At 41.8% G+C, this 16,317-nt stretch overlaps 1 protein-coding gene across 3 annotated transcripts in view; it reads left to right on the top strand.

Moving 5' to 3' along the window:
- Nucleotides 1-1,211: 1,211 nt before the first annotated feature.
- The window catches only part of LOC135377806 (uncharacterized), a 53,993-nt gene continuing 38,887 nt past the window's right edge, over nucleotides 1,212-16,317 (top strand). For all 3 annotated transcript variants that reach the window (XR_010418199.1, XR_010418198.1, XM_064610497.1), the window contains exons 1-5: nucleotides 1,212-1,382; nucleotides 3,537-3,582; nucleotides 3,667-3,686; nucleotides 7,986-8,091; nucleotides 9,863-15,570. Coding sequence is in view for 1 of the 3 variants with exons in the window: in XM_064610497.1 (XP_064466567.1) it covers nucleotides 1,239-1,382; nucleotides 3,537-3,582; nucleotides 3,667-3,686; nucleotides 7,986-8,091; nucleotides 9,863-15,570 (6,024 nt within the window). In the remaining 2 variants the exon portion in view is untranslated. The remainder of the gene's footprint in view (nucleotides 1,383-3,536; nucleotides 3,583-3,666; nucleotides 3,687-7,985; nucleotides 8,092-9,862; nucleotides 15,571-16,317) is intronic.

The raw sequence follows: 16,317 nt of genomic DNA, 5'->3' as shown, positions 1-16,317 counted from the left end.
GTGATGGCAAGTACCGTACATGTAGTTAAACTACTACATAGTATAGTTAAAAAATAGTTAGAAACTATATATGGGATTGTAATTATAAGTAGTAGTTTTATCTACATTTTTGTGTAGTTGACCACGGTAGTTAGGTTACTGCGGGCTACAACTAGTTCGCATTTTATGACTGTCTCCAATCTGCTTCGCAGCTCTCCCCGTTATTGTAAAAACGTGAACACGATACACGGCGTGCTGGCATAAAATTTTATGTCTTAGACGCACATGAACGTATGTTATGTCCATCCGGGTACACGGCGAATGAGAGCAAAAGGGCCTAAGTCCCCTTATTCCCTCTCAGCGGTGTCGACGATGCACGCTATAACGACAGACAGAAGAGAGGAAGACAGGCGCTGACGCGACTTTGAATGTCCCGATGTACTACAAATGTATTTTAGCAAGGTGGACGTTTGGGCTTTTTGGTGCTCCATAACTAGACTACATAGACTTCCGATAGATATAACCCGGCTTTCATTGGTATCACGCTGGAAATAGTTGCGATTGCTGATTCTCGGCACGCTGTACGAATTTCTAATTGACACCTCGGGTCTAAAGTCAATAAATAGAAATTTGCAACGTAATCATATGAGGCAATAAAAATGTCTAATAATAAAACGCAAAAAAAAAAAAAAAACACGTGACTAAAACACAGGGCTATCCAGCAGTTCTGCTTCGCGTAGAGCGCATCGTCCTGTTTAAACCGTCGGTGTACTTTATGCTGGACATCGCGCACAAAACGCCAAAGTAGTTAAAAATGTAACTACATCCCAGTAGTTACAAAGTAGTTATAGTATAGTTGTAGCTAAACTACAAAAAAAAATAGTTACTGCCCATCTCTGCCAGGCATAGATATTCTTTCGTAGCGGGCCTATATGCTTAGTAACCTTTCTTGCAACAGGCTTTAAAAAAATGTTTTTTTTTTTGTTTGTTGTTGAGGTACATCCGATGAGACCACCCAAATCCCCTAAATGTTTGGGACACCCACTCCCTTTCTTTCTTTTCTTCTCAGAAACAGACTCCCCGTTTCCAATGGCATGATACACAGGCAATTCTAAAGGCGACCTCGCGATAAGCGCACAAAACCGAATTAAATTTCCCGCTTGTCCGGATATCAAACGCGGAAAAGTAAAGCGCAAAGTCGGCGACAGCGCGGCAAGCGCGGCGCGGCGGCGCATAGGTCTACCCGAGAAGTTGAAGCAATGAAAATGGCGGATAAATCAGAAGCTACGTTGGATGGGAAGCCTTTGCAATCATTCCGGGTCGTAGATTTGCGTACGGCGCTTGCAAAACGTGGCTTGCCCAACAGCGGAACAAAGAAGGTGTTGGTTGAACGGCTCAAATTGGTAATTACACGATTTCTGGTCTCAAACTAATATTAAGCTAAGCCGCCCTAGTTGACGTAGTGGTGATGCTTTTGAGAGGTCAACTCTGCTAATGTGAAAAACAGCTGACAGTTGAACCGATATTTGTCGCTTAGGTGGGATTTTGACACCGACCATACCATTGAGTGCGTCCAAGTCAGTGTGACACAATCCGATTCCTCAGAAACACGTGTCATTTATGTATGTAAACAAACCTGCTTGAGCGATATTTATCAGTCAGATCATAGCACAGGGATCTGAGCCGTCTGTGAGCGAACTAGAATATATTTGCAGAATCCGGAAAGCACGTTTTCTTGTTGCTATAGATTGATAACGTTACGCTGCAAGTTTTACGCGAACAGCGCTAGCTAGCTCTTGAGTGTTGTATGTGGGGCAAACAAGTATAATAAAGGTTTTTGTCCGTATCTGCTACTCGGATATCAATATTAACGTTTCTGAATCTGCTTCCGTAACGTTAGGAGTACTCAATTCCGATTCCGTTTTTAAATGTTCGTTTTTATTTTCTGTACTTGTTGGCGGGTTTTCCTTCCGGTAGCATGTTGATACGGCAGGGCGTGCGGCTCTGATCAATTGGCTAGAATAAGTAAACATCGCCTAATGTTTCAAAAGTCGGCTTTAAAAAGGTGGTATTGGTGCAGACACTGTGGGTGGTATATAGACCCATGTAATAAGCACCAATCACAACCAGGTTCGTGGTCATTACGTTAAAGTTCCCTGGTAAACAGTGACAGTCATTTGCTAATCACTTCCAAAACAAGTTCATAGCTTGCTGTTCTCCAGCAGCAAGTCATGTTAGCAGCATGAAAAGAGTAACCATGAAGGAAGGTTCCCAACGATACAATTGTTCAGTTTAATAGCAAGAAGTATATAAAAGGTTTTATCTACTGTTCTATGTGATTCCCAATACAGCAAGGTTGCTGATGCATCAAAATTTGCATTTGGTTTGGAAATTACTAACAGTAACAGTAATCTACTATCTATGAAGTCTTCATACTTTCACTCTCACTTTTTCTTCCTGTTCATGTTAACAAACCCGTGCAAACAATAGTGTTGATGGGTTTTAAAAGGGTTTAATGTAGACAAAATTTCGTCCAGTCAACAAAAAACAAACATGTCTCCCATCTCGATGCAGTCATCCAAGAGTGCAAGATGATTGTAGTACATGCCTAACTGTTGTAAAACACTTTAATTTTGCGACCTCAATTTTTTTACAAATTGGGCATGTTAGGGTTCTTCGTTTTTGGGTTAAACCAGATTTTTCACGAGAGCTACTCCCCAAGTTTTCAAGATATCGGGTAAAACACCACATCTACCTGAAATCCTTGCGGTCCTTCAACATGTCGTTCTCTGTAAACTGTCGGAAAAATGAATCATAATATCAGCAAAGAGAGCTATTTGTGGCAACCTATTTGTCCTCCTTTTGTGATCCCCTCCTGCAGGAGTCAAAGACGAGCTTTTGTGGAGCTCAGGCAAGTGTTCGAATACCGCGGTCCTTCACTGCCCCAGTTCCGAGCGCAAATATAAAGATTCTTGTTTCTCATCACAGCATCACAGCAGTGGCTTGTTTCATATGCCTTTCGTTTCACCCGAAAATTTCCCGGTGACATATCAAACGGAGATCATAGCGTCCGATCTCTCCCCTAATTCTCGAGTGTAAATAGTACCAGATTTTTCCCTCCCGAATTTGAAAAATCATAAAACCCGAAAACAAAGAACCCTATGCATAGTGCACATATTTGCAGCCAATAAAATTTGCGAATTGTGGATGCTAAAATTTGTGCCTTAATTGGTTTACTTCGTGATGAGCCAGAGATTGCCTGTAGCACATTTGATAAAAGTGCACATGCTTGTGCTGTAAAGCCGTACAAATGCGTACCGGTAGCCTGCACCTGTGAAGATGAAGTTTGCAATTCTAACATAGTTTTCAAAGTGTCAAATCTTGCTAGACATATTTGCGTGCCCTTAAAATTTGCAAATTTTTCAGTCCGCAAAATCCGTGAAAACTAAGAAACAGTAAAGGTTTTCAGTATTTCAGCATTGCACAGTTTGACAGTTAGTGTTGCATAGTAGCTTTAACTTGCTTATTTGAAGTTTGTAAACAAGTTATTTTTGCAGCAACTCAAACTGGAGAGCATCCAGCAACAGTCGGTAGCAGTCGAAGGTAAGCTTTATCGAATATTTGAATTACATTTATGATGATGCTTTTAATATGGAAGAACTAATAAACTGTCTTCATTCATTCTAGGTCGTGTTCCAAACTTGGGAGTAAGTAAACAACTTTCACTCCTCTAAATGGCATTGCAGAGAATCTGCTAAAATTAGTTTTTCCTGATTTTGTTAGTTCTCGGCATAACTGGCGGGAGTTACGCACTGCCCCTCCCAGCCCATGTGCTGCGAGCCCACCTGTTGCATGCGTATTTGAGCTCTATAACACTCTCATACAATGTTCTGAAGAAATAAGGGGTGTGCGGTATTTATCGCTGCAGAACTTTTGGCTCAAAATAACAAGTGGTTTAATTTGCAAGAAGGTGTGTGACCCTTGCTTTTTTGTTTCCTACTCACCGGAAGTGGTGCTAACAGCGGCACTGCTATTATCCGTGCAAGAAAGATATAGAACAGTGCTGGATATCTGTAGCAGCATTTTACTGAGAAGGAAATGGAAGAGGTGAGGTCATGCTGCTTCGTACACTTTCAGAAATCTGAGAGCCTGCATATCTTCACAGGAGATTTTCACGCTATGACCATTACACCAGGGAATACATTTAGTGGCAGAACAGGGTCAATGCCAGTGTTGCACATAGCGGCGATACTAGTAGCTCAGTTATTGTATTCTGTACTTTATTCAGTAAGTGATTAGTGATCTCACTGCAGTTTAAATTGATAGTGGAAAAAGTTTCCACTACAAATTTTGGTAGGGACTGACTGTTCCTGAGTACTATGGTCAACAGGGCTAGCTTTTAGTTGTAACGAGGAATTGCAAAGTATTTCTGAATTGTTTCAGTGTACGAGTGTTTCAATTGTATTTTAATTTTGTTGTTGGCAGCAGGTATGTCACCGTGGTCATTTCAGTAAAAAGGCTTTGCCTTAAGTACTTTTCCATTTATTTATTTTTTTCCAGTATGATGTCAAGGCAGATGTGGGTGAAGCATATCTGTGGAGGTTAAATAATTTTAGCTGATATATGCTGTCAAAAGCAATTCACGTATTATATGAGATCACGTGAGATATGTAAGGCGTTGGGTGTGCGCTTTGCCTTCTTCGATGATTGCCTCATTTGGTTGTTCTATTGCACAGGGGCTACAAATGTCGTGTTTGTCCGCTTGTGTTGCTAGCCTCGGCGTTTGTTACATTCCACATTATCACATTCCACATCCTCATAGAGAGAGAGAGGAGAGGATAGCTTGTCTTTAAATTAATATGTGAATATTTTGGAGAATATGCAATATATTTAACATTGACAGATGCAAAGAAAATCCAGCAATCCAGTGAGAGTAAGTAGAGAGGAAAGGTTGAGGTCTGCAACTGTGGATATTTCGAGCATAAAACTGTTCCCACAGAAGAGTCTTGGCGAAAAATTACTGCATTTAACAAGATAAGGTAAAAGAACATAACATGAAGGTCAGAAACAACATTAATTATCTGCAGGTTGTGGTGTATTTTGTGCTGCATGTTGGCAATGAGATGCCTCAACGACAAGGGTATAGCAGCAGAAAAGTGTTTGCATTAATTTGGTAGCAGTAGCAGTAGCAGTATTGTGTTGCATTGTCAAATTTGCAGCGGCGCTAGTATTGAGCTGCTTTTGCGTGGACTAGCAGATAGCAGTATTTTGTTACTTAGTTTCAGTAGTGAGTACAACACTGGTTAATGCACATAGGATTCCTATTCCTGGCAAACAGAAAAATACCATGTTTACTATGCAGATTTCAAATGTTGTGCCTAGAAAAATGAGGTATCACATGAGTGACCTATGTGTTGCATTGGGAGAACATGTTCCAAATTTACAGCTTACACCAATAGTATGTGCTTCCAGCATGCCCCATTGGGGACCGGAATTAATCTATTCACATGAAGTTGCTTATGGGAACTGTCTGCAATTTTTTTTTTTTTTTTTTCAAAATGTACCATCAAATCAAAAGTTTGCTAAAACCATAGTCTAAAAGTCACAGGGCACACAGTGTTGTCACGGGTGCAGCATGCCTGTAGTGCACTCGTATACTATGGGAACTGTTCCATTTTTGCATATGTGCATTCCACCAATACTTGAAAAGACATAGCTACTACTTTTCATGCCTTCTCTTCCAACGTAATTTGGAACCACATAAGAATGTAAATTTCAGTATGGCAAGAAGGAGGGAACATGTCTCTTCACTTTCATGAAATTCTGCTGCAAATGATGACAACACTTAAGTGTAACGACACATATAATTGCTGAAAACCCTGCCTAATTAATCAAACAGTCTATCAGGAGCATCCACACAAGATATTTTCGTTGGACATCGCCTGATCACTGCACAATTGAATTTACAAAACTGTCCTGGAAAATCCCTTGTGCAGAGGCGTGACTCAATGTGCCGACATGACGCAAGGAACACATTGTCATGCAGAAGCAACATCGTGAGCAGCTACAACACCGTCTAGAAACAAAGCCTGATCATTTGAACGCCGTGACATAATCAGTCACGTCTGTGCTTCAGCGACTGTAGCTATGGAGACGAGCCGCATGGGCAGCCACTGATAGTTAGAGAGAGCCTGTGTATGAAATGCTCTGCGGTGATTGGCTGACATCATGACTTCATGTGTCCACGTGCAAAGGAGTGAGAGAAGAACCTCTCTCTTGCTCTTCAGGACAGCTAGGGTCATCGCTTTGTGCAAGTATGCACAATATTTTTTGTACAAACTGACGCAGCCGAAGATGAAAAATTTCTGGAGGAGTCTCGCACTGGTCCTTTAATGGAGAACGTTGTTAACTTCGCAGATAGAAAAAGATGCTGAAAAGACAGTGCTAAGAAACACTTTGAATCCTCATCGACTTTATTTAATGGTGGTCACTACCTTTGTTAAGCAGCTCTGTTATATGTATTCTCAAACACTGTTACTTCTCCACTGCTTCATTAGAATTAAAATAATCAAACAAATGGTTACCTAATACTGAAGCAAGCTGTACTTGTACTAGCTATATTATGCAGAGTGGGCTATATTTGTTGTTGAGACTATACGAGGGGGTGCTGAAAAGATCTTAACCCAACAAGGAAGAATGCTGCCTAGAGTCATAAGCCTTTATTACAGTTGAACATACTCACCTCGAAGTTTTAAAGCAGTTGCAACGTCATTCCTGAAGCTACTTTAGCCCTTGTAAAAAGAAATCAGACGTCTGCTCTCCAAAATATGCTTCAGCTGCTCCTATCACCTCAGAGTCCTCCAAGAATCTCTATCCTTTCAAACATCTTTGTGAGGTTTAGAAGCAAAAAAAAAAAGTCCAATGGGGCAAGATCCGTCAAGTACAGCAGATGTTCCATACATTCAAATTGCAAGTCGTTCAGAACTTATTGTCTTGTCTGCTTTGTGAGCCGGTGCATTGTCCTGCAAAAGGAGAACGCCTTTCCGTAGCTTCCCGCACAGTTTTTCTTTCAGAGCCTCCTTTAACTGGCAGAGCAGGCTACGGTAGTATGCTGCATTAATGGTTTCATCTTTCCGGAGTCATCATCAAGTCACCGTTCTTGTCTCTGAAAACTGTGGCCCCGATCTTTCACGTTGATCGTTGAGTCTTGAATTTCTTCAGCCTCGGAGAATCCGAGTGCTGCCATTCCATGGATTATTGTTTTGTCTCAGGATCATAGTGATGCAATCATGTTTCATCAACTGTAACAAGCCTCTCAAGAAATGTCACTAGAACCCTCAAAATGCTGCAACATCAACTTGGGAAACATCCATTTGTCATTGCTTCTTATCAGCACTAAATCATTTGGGCACCCAGTTGACTGACAGCTTGCGCATATCAAACTCATCATGAATTACAAAGCCAATGCATTCTCTGGATGTGCTTAAGGTGTCCGCAATTGTTTTAGGCAAGATTCGCAGATCTGCCAAAATGAGGTCATGGACACAATCAACAATTTTGATGATGATGATGATTAGATCGCATTTGCATATCTGGAAGTGGGTCAGGCTGAGAACATTTCAGCATGCCCTCATATTGTACATAAGTGTCCGCTGCACATTCATTGAACATAGTTTACATTTTTTGTACTTGCCCATTATTTCTGTTGTACATCGAATACAAGAGCAACAATCAGGCACCGAGTAAGTTCAGGACCTATTTCTGCAAAATACCTTTTCCAATTTCAATAAAAGCAAAATAAGAGACTCAGACTCATTCTCTCAATAGCCTTGGCTGTGTTTCCTGCTTCTTATTCCCAGCGAGCACATGCTTAATACTCTGCCAAGCTTATTCAGAATGAGTATGTGGCTCTTACACAGAGTTTATACAAAACTGTTCCTGTGCACACAAGTGCTTGCCTTTACGTAACATATAGGGTATTTACCCTCACAACATTTCATTTTCAGTTGCAAGATGAGTTGCCTGCACAGAATGATTTTGTCCGGCAGTACCTTCTGGAGCAGCAGAAAGCTTACGCCCTGCAATTGGAAGCACGTAGGCTTGCTGAGAAGAGTAAGTTGAAAGCGTTCACACAGGATGAAAACAAAATTTCTGGCACTGCCTGATAGTACTGTAATATATGTAAATGAAAATATATGAATGCTTCTAACTAGATACAGTTATACATCACATGGTTCGTAGTAATAAGGGCTGCATTTATAGCTGCATTTATAGCGAATATGTGCATGGTAAGCTTTCGTGCAATTTTTATTTTGCAGGAAATAGTGCATAATGGAATTGAAATGATGTGACATGACCAAAAGCAACCAATCTTTACCAGATATACCACATTCCCATGCATTTCCTTCAGGAATAAAGCAGGGGCAGTGATGGGGAGTACTTGATGTGCCGAGTACTCAAGTACTACTTTAAGTATGTTTCTGAGTACTTGTATTTTAAGCAGGGTGTCGAACCGTAACCGAAAACCAGAACTGAACCGCTATTTTTTTCCCAAACGGAACCAAGCTGAAGCACTATCTTTTGCCTTCTCGGAACTGAACTTGAACTGATGAAAAGTACTGTTCCAAACCGGTTTGGTATCTTTTTTTTCTTTTTTTTCATGAGGGGCTTGGGCAAGGATGATATGAAAGGCGTGAAGACCACCCCAGTGGAGGGCTAAAACTGCCTCATATGCCGCAAATGTTATTCAAAACTCCATCTACACACATGATGCTTGTAATCCTTTTGGCCATGCACTTTGCGTCTTTGTGTTTGGGTCAGGCCCCAGCTGTGAGTTGTGTTTCTAACTTTGTAGTACAAAACTTGCTTTTGTTTCGTTGCGACCTTGATTCGCTTACTGTTGGCCTGTGGTGATCTGGGCACCACAAAAAGTAGGTACTATACTAAGCAATCACAGATGTACTCATTATTTTACTAACATTTGCTTACTTCTCCTGCGTATATGCTTGCGTTGTCATGAACTCATCATACATATCTTAAATAAATCTATGCTTGATGTCAAACGCTCTTGAATTAATGTGTTAATGGGAAAGCTTGCATCCTGTTCCGTACACTCCAGTGTATTACCAGAAAATGTTGGCACAGCTTTTTCTGCAGTGCACTGAACCGTTATAACCTGAATAAACAAGGTCAAACCGTTATCTTTGCGCCCTGGAACTGAACTCAACCTGAACCAAACCCGTAAATTTTTCTGTTCAGCACCCTGATTTTAAGTGCATTTTAAATTGTGTACTTTGTACTGTACCTTCAGTACTTTTGTTCGGTACTTTGTCGTGAACTGCTCAGGTACCCAACTGGTAATGCAAAAAGACTGCTACATTTAATTTGCTCACACGCTTTAATCACACTTGGTAAGGTAATACATAATAGTAGGGTAATACATGTAGTAATCTATCTTTATGTGTTGTCTTTTATGGCACTACAATTTCTTAGAGGTCATATAAAAAGCAACTTTTTCCTTGCTCAGAATTTAGTCTAGTTTTGAGGTCTATATACCTCTAAAATTCAAAAAATATTTAGCAGTAAATAGCAAAGCTGCCAGAATAAATTGTAGTAGCTTTTGCACTTGTTGTATGAATAAAATTCATATAAGGCTGCAAACAGTGTAGCCATGAACAATAGTAGTGGCTGGAGAATCTCTGGGGTTAGGGGGCACTGCATTTCACTTTGCAGCAAGAAATTTAGGTAAATCAGGCAGAAAAGTTTTTCTCTTTATGCTAGGTAATTATGCACAGTACCTGAATCAAACCATCTCACTTCTTTGGCATGTGTTGATTACATCAGAGGGCAGAATCTTGTAGCTATATTTTGTATGCTTTTGCAGGCAAAGGTGAGTCAGCAGAGGAGCCTATTACAGTACCGGTTAGGCAACGAAGCCCACAGAGCGCCACCCACCATTGTGGGTCATCAGCAAAAGCCACATCTAAAGGCGTCAAACAATCTAAGCGAGAAAGCTGGGAAAGGAGGCAGCATTCTCTGCCCATTGACCCCGGAGGCGGGGTAGCCCCTACCGAAAGCCCTGCAAAGGGAGAACCTACTGCAGAAGTTAACAGTCCAATGAAGGCGAGGAAAACACGCATCTCCTTGCGGCTGTCCAAGGGGCATTCTACTCTCAACAACATCAAGCTCAGCATGCAGCTCCCCTCCCCTTCATGTAGTACTATTGAACATGACGATGAAGGAACAGCAAGCTTACAGCACTGCAGCCTTTTGGCAAATGAAGCAGAAAACTTGGAGTCAAATCAAGGCACTGATACAAGTTTTGAGGAGCCTAATGTGACTTCACATACTGAAAGCACCAGAGCAGGCAGACGCAGACCAAATCAAGCTTGTCAACCTGTGCATTGCAGAAACCTGCCAGTACACCAGAAGAGAGGACAGGAAGAGAGAAGAACATTACGTAGAAGAATGGATAGTGGCAATAACCGAACTGGTGAGATGCCAAAAGAAGCACAGAACTTGATGTCGGAAAATGCTTATGAGCGATATATCAGCACTGACAAGAAGCTGCATTCGTCATTTCCTATAGTTGTAATTACTCCAATGGCAACAGAACAGATGCAGAGCACAAGCTTCACTGTTGATGGTGATGACAGTAGGCATTCAGAGAATGCAGAAAGGCAAGAAGAAGTAGGTAAAAATATAGAGTATCTCTCTAAATCTGGTATTATTAGTCACAGTGACAATAAAGACACTTGTGAGCCAGCACATGTCAACAGTACTGTAGAACAGAAACAAGTGCCTTTTGGTGAACAAGATTTGCAAACAAGTTCATCTGTCTGTCTGCTCTCAGCAGTGCATCCAGTACCCAGTAATCAGAAAATGTCACCTCCACTGAGCATACAAGTATCATCGCAGGTTTCAAGAATAGAAAGTTACAGTGGTGAGCCACATAAAACGAGTGAATATCTGCAGTCTACAGAAGAACCACACCCAAATAATGTACCTAAGACAGTTTGTACAGACAGCGATCATCAAAAAACACCAAGCGACACTGAAGCACTTGGCACTGATGATTGTTTGCCAAATGAAACATCAGGGACACCTACAAAGCCCGTCCACAAAACATCATGTGATACTTTTGATGATGAGACATCATTAAATGTCACCACTAATATTCAGGTACCCCATCACGATGAACCTCACAAGACTGTCCAACTATCCAAGTCCCTTGTCACGCTTATTCATGATACCAGTGAATCATCTAACGACTCTCAAGTTGTTAAGCTTGAACCCTGCGTAAGACGTCCATTAACTACAGAAGAGACCTCGAGTGCTGTGCAGTCCATCTTGAAAACCTCTCAAGATGAGTCTATTACTACGTTACCTGATAACCATTACCCTCCATATCCATCAACACACTTGTATGACGACCATGAAATAGCAAGCGCAACTCACAGTCTGCTGCAGGAAATGTGTCCAAAAGAGGAAGAAGATTTCAGTTCTTGTCATGGTGAGCTGTCCACAGATGCAGCTCCATTACCCTCGGGGGACGTACCCCAGGCTTTGGCAGTGTCTTTAAACAATACACTAGGAAAAATATCTGCAGGTGAGGAAGTGAATTACACAGATGATTCAGCAGCATCACTAATACCAGACACTGCATTGTCACCCACTCTACCTAACCTTACCTATACACCCATGGATCACATTCACGATAACTCTCTTAATGTACAAAATGATGCATTGAAATGCAGCAGCGAAGCAGTCCAACAAACCAGTGAGATGAATATATATTTAGACAGTGCACTGACCTCTTTGCCACAAGACACATTAATCCCACCAGTAGAGAATTATACCTCAATAGGGAAGCACGAGAAAAGAATGGAAGATTCTGAGGCAGCAGAACACAAACATGGGAGTGGTGAAGAACAAGGAAGTCACCAGGACCAGCAGAAAAATGTAAACACAGCTTCAGCTCGGGCAGATTTGGAAATGAAGGACATTTTGTGCTTCGCACATAAAGCTGGTTCAGGTAGTGGAGACACTCACGGGCATACAATACGTGAAGGACCAGACATGAAAATGCAAGGTCCTACTCACAGTGAAGATGAAATGCCTGAGAGAGAGAGAGCCATTTTTCCTGTTATTGCTGATGAGGGCCGCACTACAGCCCTTTCAGAAGACACTGACGAAGACCCAAAGGAAGTATGTCTAAACCTTGGCACCTCTGAAGTTCCACAAACTTATGCCACTGACAGGGCGAGCAAGGACTTAACAGTGCAAACCGTCAATCTTCCAAGTGAAGATGGATCTGGTGAAGCAGATCTGGATCCAGTCTATCTGCCAAGCGAAGATGGGCCTGGTGATCTGTTATCTGGATCTGGTGAAGAAGCAAGTAAATTCACTGAAGCACACAACATGAAAGCAGACAGAGGAACTGCACGCAAATGTGCATCACCACTAGGAACATCGAAGGTTATCAGCATGACAAACACACGTCCAATAACAACACATCAGTGTGAGACAACGACGTCTGTTGATATGGCTACAAGCCAAGAAATATTGCATGATCTACAAATGCCTACTGAGTTGGTTGATGTTCCCACAAGTTCTCTGCAGTCAAGTACAGAGTCAGGTTTATCTGCTAGTGAAAGAGACAAGGAGCTGGATAAAGAGGATACAGTAAAGGTGGCTTCATCCCAGATAATATCAGAAGATGTTCCACCTAGTTCAAAGGCAGACAACTCTGCCGTAGAAGCTCTCTCTGGGCAGAACACAGATGTGTTATTGAAAAGTGGTGATCAGTTCTCAAAAGAGCTTCACTTGTCGCAAGACCCAGTACCTCCTGACCGTCACAGCCTTCCTCCCAGCGCGGAAGATAACACAGATACACAGAGACAGCGTATGGATATGTTACCATCAGATGTCCATCTGAATATTCCATTGCAATGGAATGCTGCACCTCAGGGTGAAATTGAGAACGGGATCCTACTTGATATTTCTGGAGATACTAGAAGCAATGAGGTTTCACCTAAAGGAATGTGTGACCATGCATTGCATGATTCAAAGCAGGTTCTCAGAATACATACACAACAATATGAAGGTGACATGAGAACCAATATGGACAATATAACTTCATCAGAAACCGAAACACCTCATTCAGTGGAATATGTAAGCCACCCCCTGCAAGATGCTCAAAACCCATTCCAATCACTTTCATCCTCACAAAATGCAGTTTCTCCTGACCACCAAAGACACAGAGAGGAATTGGAACCACAGGAACCACAGAGCACGAATGTGGACGTAAGCGTTGAGACGCTTATGACAAAAACTCAAAAAGAGAAGGAAGATGTGCTATCTCAGGGCACATTATCAGGGAATGGCCATCCCAGTTTGGAAGATAGTTGCTCACGACAAGAACGGGAAGGAAGCACAACTGAGACAAGTACTAGTTGTGAATTTTTACTGCAATCAAATGAGCCTAAAGCAGCTCACTACACTGTTGAGTGTTCTGATCAACAAGCAAATGCAGCTGCAATGTTCTCTAATCAACAGACAACCATAGATAGCATCAAGATAATGCAGTCACCCGAAGAGGCAACACAAGTAAGTCTCGATGCAGCCACTGATGGTACTACAGCACTTGCAACCAGCACAGTTTGTGAAGAAACCAGATCTACACAACGTTCACCAATTGATGATTCAAACAAGTGCGCACAAGCAACAGCTCAAGATACCTGTGGAGAAAACAATGAACCATCATCAGTAACATCCATAAAGAATAAAGTAGTTGTGGAGGATGCTACCACTAACAGCATACCTGGGAACCCAAAAGACATGTTTGTGTCTGAGAGCATCTCACAGCTTCCTGCAGGTGGAACTCAAGTAGAAGAAATAGCTGCTCCTGAAATGTCCACGACTAGCATGGAGTCTTATCCCCAAGAGTGTTCCAATGAAGCCCTTCTAACAGATACTAAGAAACACATCCTTTTAGAGGGACCTCTGGAGCTTGGAACACGAAAGCTGCAACACAAAACAGACGGCAACATAGAAGATCCAAGGCTCCGAACACATCGCCTACAAACTACAGAAGCTACAGAATTAAAGTCAAGTACAAGTCATGTAGAAGGTCTGCAACACACACGATGCACACTGACAGACAGAACTTCTGGAGGCAGTAGTGTGATTTCTGAAAGTGACTTAGGTATGGCTGGGAGCTTTCATGAAGCAGATGTACAAAGCCTTGCAAAGGGTAATGAAACTGTACATTACATTTCAAGCAGTTCTATAATGCAGCCCCCATTAGTGCAACAGGGCCATCCAGAAATCATGAAAGCAAGGCCATCACCAAGTGCTTTAAAGATCTGTGCAGACAAAGAAAGTGAATTTCTTGTTTCTCAAACAGCTAACCTTAACAGACGCTCAGATGTATCAATTGTGCAATGTGCTACCGAAGCGATAGCAGATCAGGACAATCTGCACCATGAATCTGATACACCAAAGAACCGCACACATACAGTTGTTAAGTGCAGGGGGGAAGGGGGAGTTGAAGCTCTGCAGCCAGGTGAGGTTTTGTCATGTGCAGCATCCTCAAAAGTTATCGAGAACCCAAGCATTACTTTTGCTTTGCAAGTTAGAACTCTGACATTAACTGGTATATCTGACACTGATGAAATCAACACTTCAAGCAATGACAGTTTCAAACTTAGTGAGACATCCCTTCAGAGCCCTTCATGTTTTCCTGAAAACACTGTACCAGAAATCAAAAACGAGAGGAATGCAACGGAACCTCAAGGAAATGCAGAGGTGCACACAGCTACAGAGCAAACTGAGAAGTGTACAAACCAGGAATCTACAGAGATAACATTGAAGAACGCACATGAAGCTGAAGGACTTTTACACGGGGGAATTGTAGATCCCACGACCACATCTTGTGAACCACAGCAAAGCATTCTGGAAGACAACGAGTTATCAGGGAGTCTTGGGGATCCAAGTATGCAAAATCTTAGACCTGCAAAGTCAGAATTACTTCCAGATGTTAGCGACAACAAACAACTTAGCAACACCTCAGCTAAAGGGTACTGTGATGTGTCGGGTCAAACTGCAGCAGATACTGTGCGGCACAAGACACAACATATGCAAAATGCCACGACAGAGACCACTGACAAAAATACGCCGATGTCGGCAACAATTGTGATGCTAACACAACACACTAAGATAGCTGACCGGGGTGCCTTTGAGAGTGAAGGTATGACAAGTGCCGCAAAAGATCAAACAGGACCCTCTTGTCATAATGACGACGATGATACAGCATATAGAAAGCTTGAAGGACAAAACCTACGACCAGATGAGCCGTGTACGGAGTTACCTGCTGTTATGGACATACAGAACATTCTAGACAGGCAACTGCATTCATATGGTCCTCTCACACCTCCGAATGGCGACAAACCTTGTGTTTCGGCGAATGAAAGTGATGGTACAGAGTTAGTGGAAGCAATGGATGAGCCTCCTGCTGGTACACAAGGAGTAGAATTGGATATACATGCAAGTCCCAACCAACTGCGACACTGTGGAGATGAGAAGCATGCGGTGAGTAGCATTTCTCTTTGTTTACGTATTGGCTTCCCAGAGACACATATGCTGCTCTCTTTGGCTGGCAGATCCAGAATGGTGCAATAGATGTTACAATTTAAATCTTACGTGCGATGGTGGTGCAAGAAAATTCATGCTCTGTATGCAGCTTTGCATCCATCCAGTGCAAAAGTATGTGCACTATTTTCAAAATAAATTGTGCGAACATTAAAGGAAATCACTGGCACTGACCACTCATAGCACGAGGTAACACAAAATAGCACAATGACCAACATTGGCGAACACATGATAGGGTCCTAGTCCTTTTAGTCATGTTCAAAAGCAACTAAGGCGGTTTGTAGGCATCATAATTTCAGATCTCAGGAAAAAAAAGCTCCCTCGGAATTATACTTGCGTGATGTATGTGAAAGTAGTGGTGACAAACGAGAATATTATCTTTTGAGATTGCATGTAGGCTTTTTCTTTTTTTGATTGTCCAAAAAACTTTTTTTTTGTTTTGTTAGGACAGTTCTTCGACTTCTCCCACTTTTAATATTGGATTACATTTCTTTATTCCATAGAAATGATGGCCCACATCTGTCCAACAGAACAAATAGGTGAAAATGATAGTTACCTAAATTAAGCTACTGTGAATCGCCCACCAATTCATTGCTTCATGTACTTAAAGTTGACCATCTCATCTTAATTGCACCACCATTGCCTGTAAGGCTTCAATCGATCATTTTTCGTTTTTAGTGTAGATGT

This window comes from Ornithodoros turicata, chromosome 1 (assembly GCF_037126465.1).
Source record: "Ornithodoros turicata isolate Travis chromosome 1, ASM3712646v1, whole genome shotgun sequence".
Taxonomy (NCBI): domain Eukaryota; kingdom Metazoa; phylum Arthropoda; class Arachnida; order Ixodida; family Argasidae; genus Ornithodoros; species Ornithodoros turicata.
The sequence above is the reverse complement of the archived record's forward strand: the minus strand, read 5'-3'. Positions and strand labels throughout refer to the sequence as shown.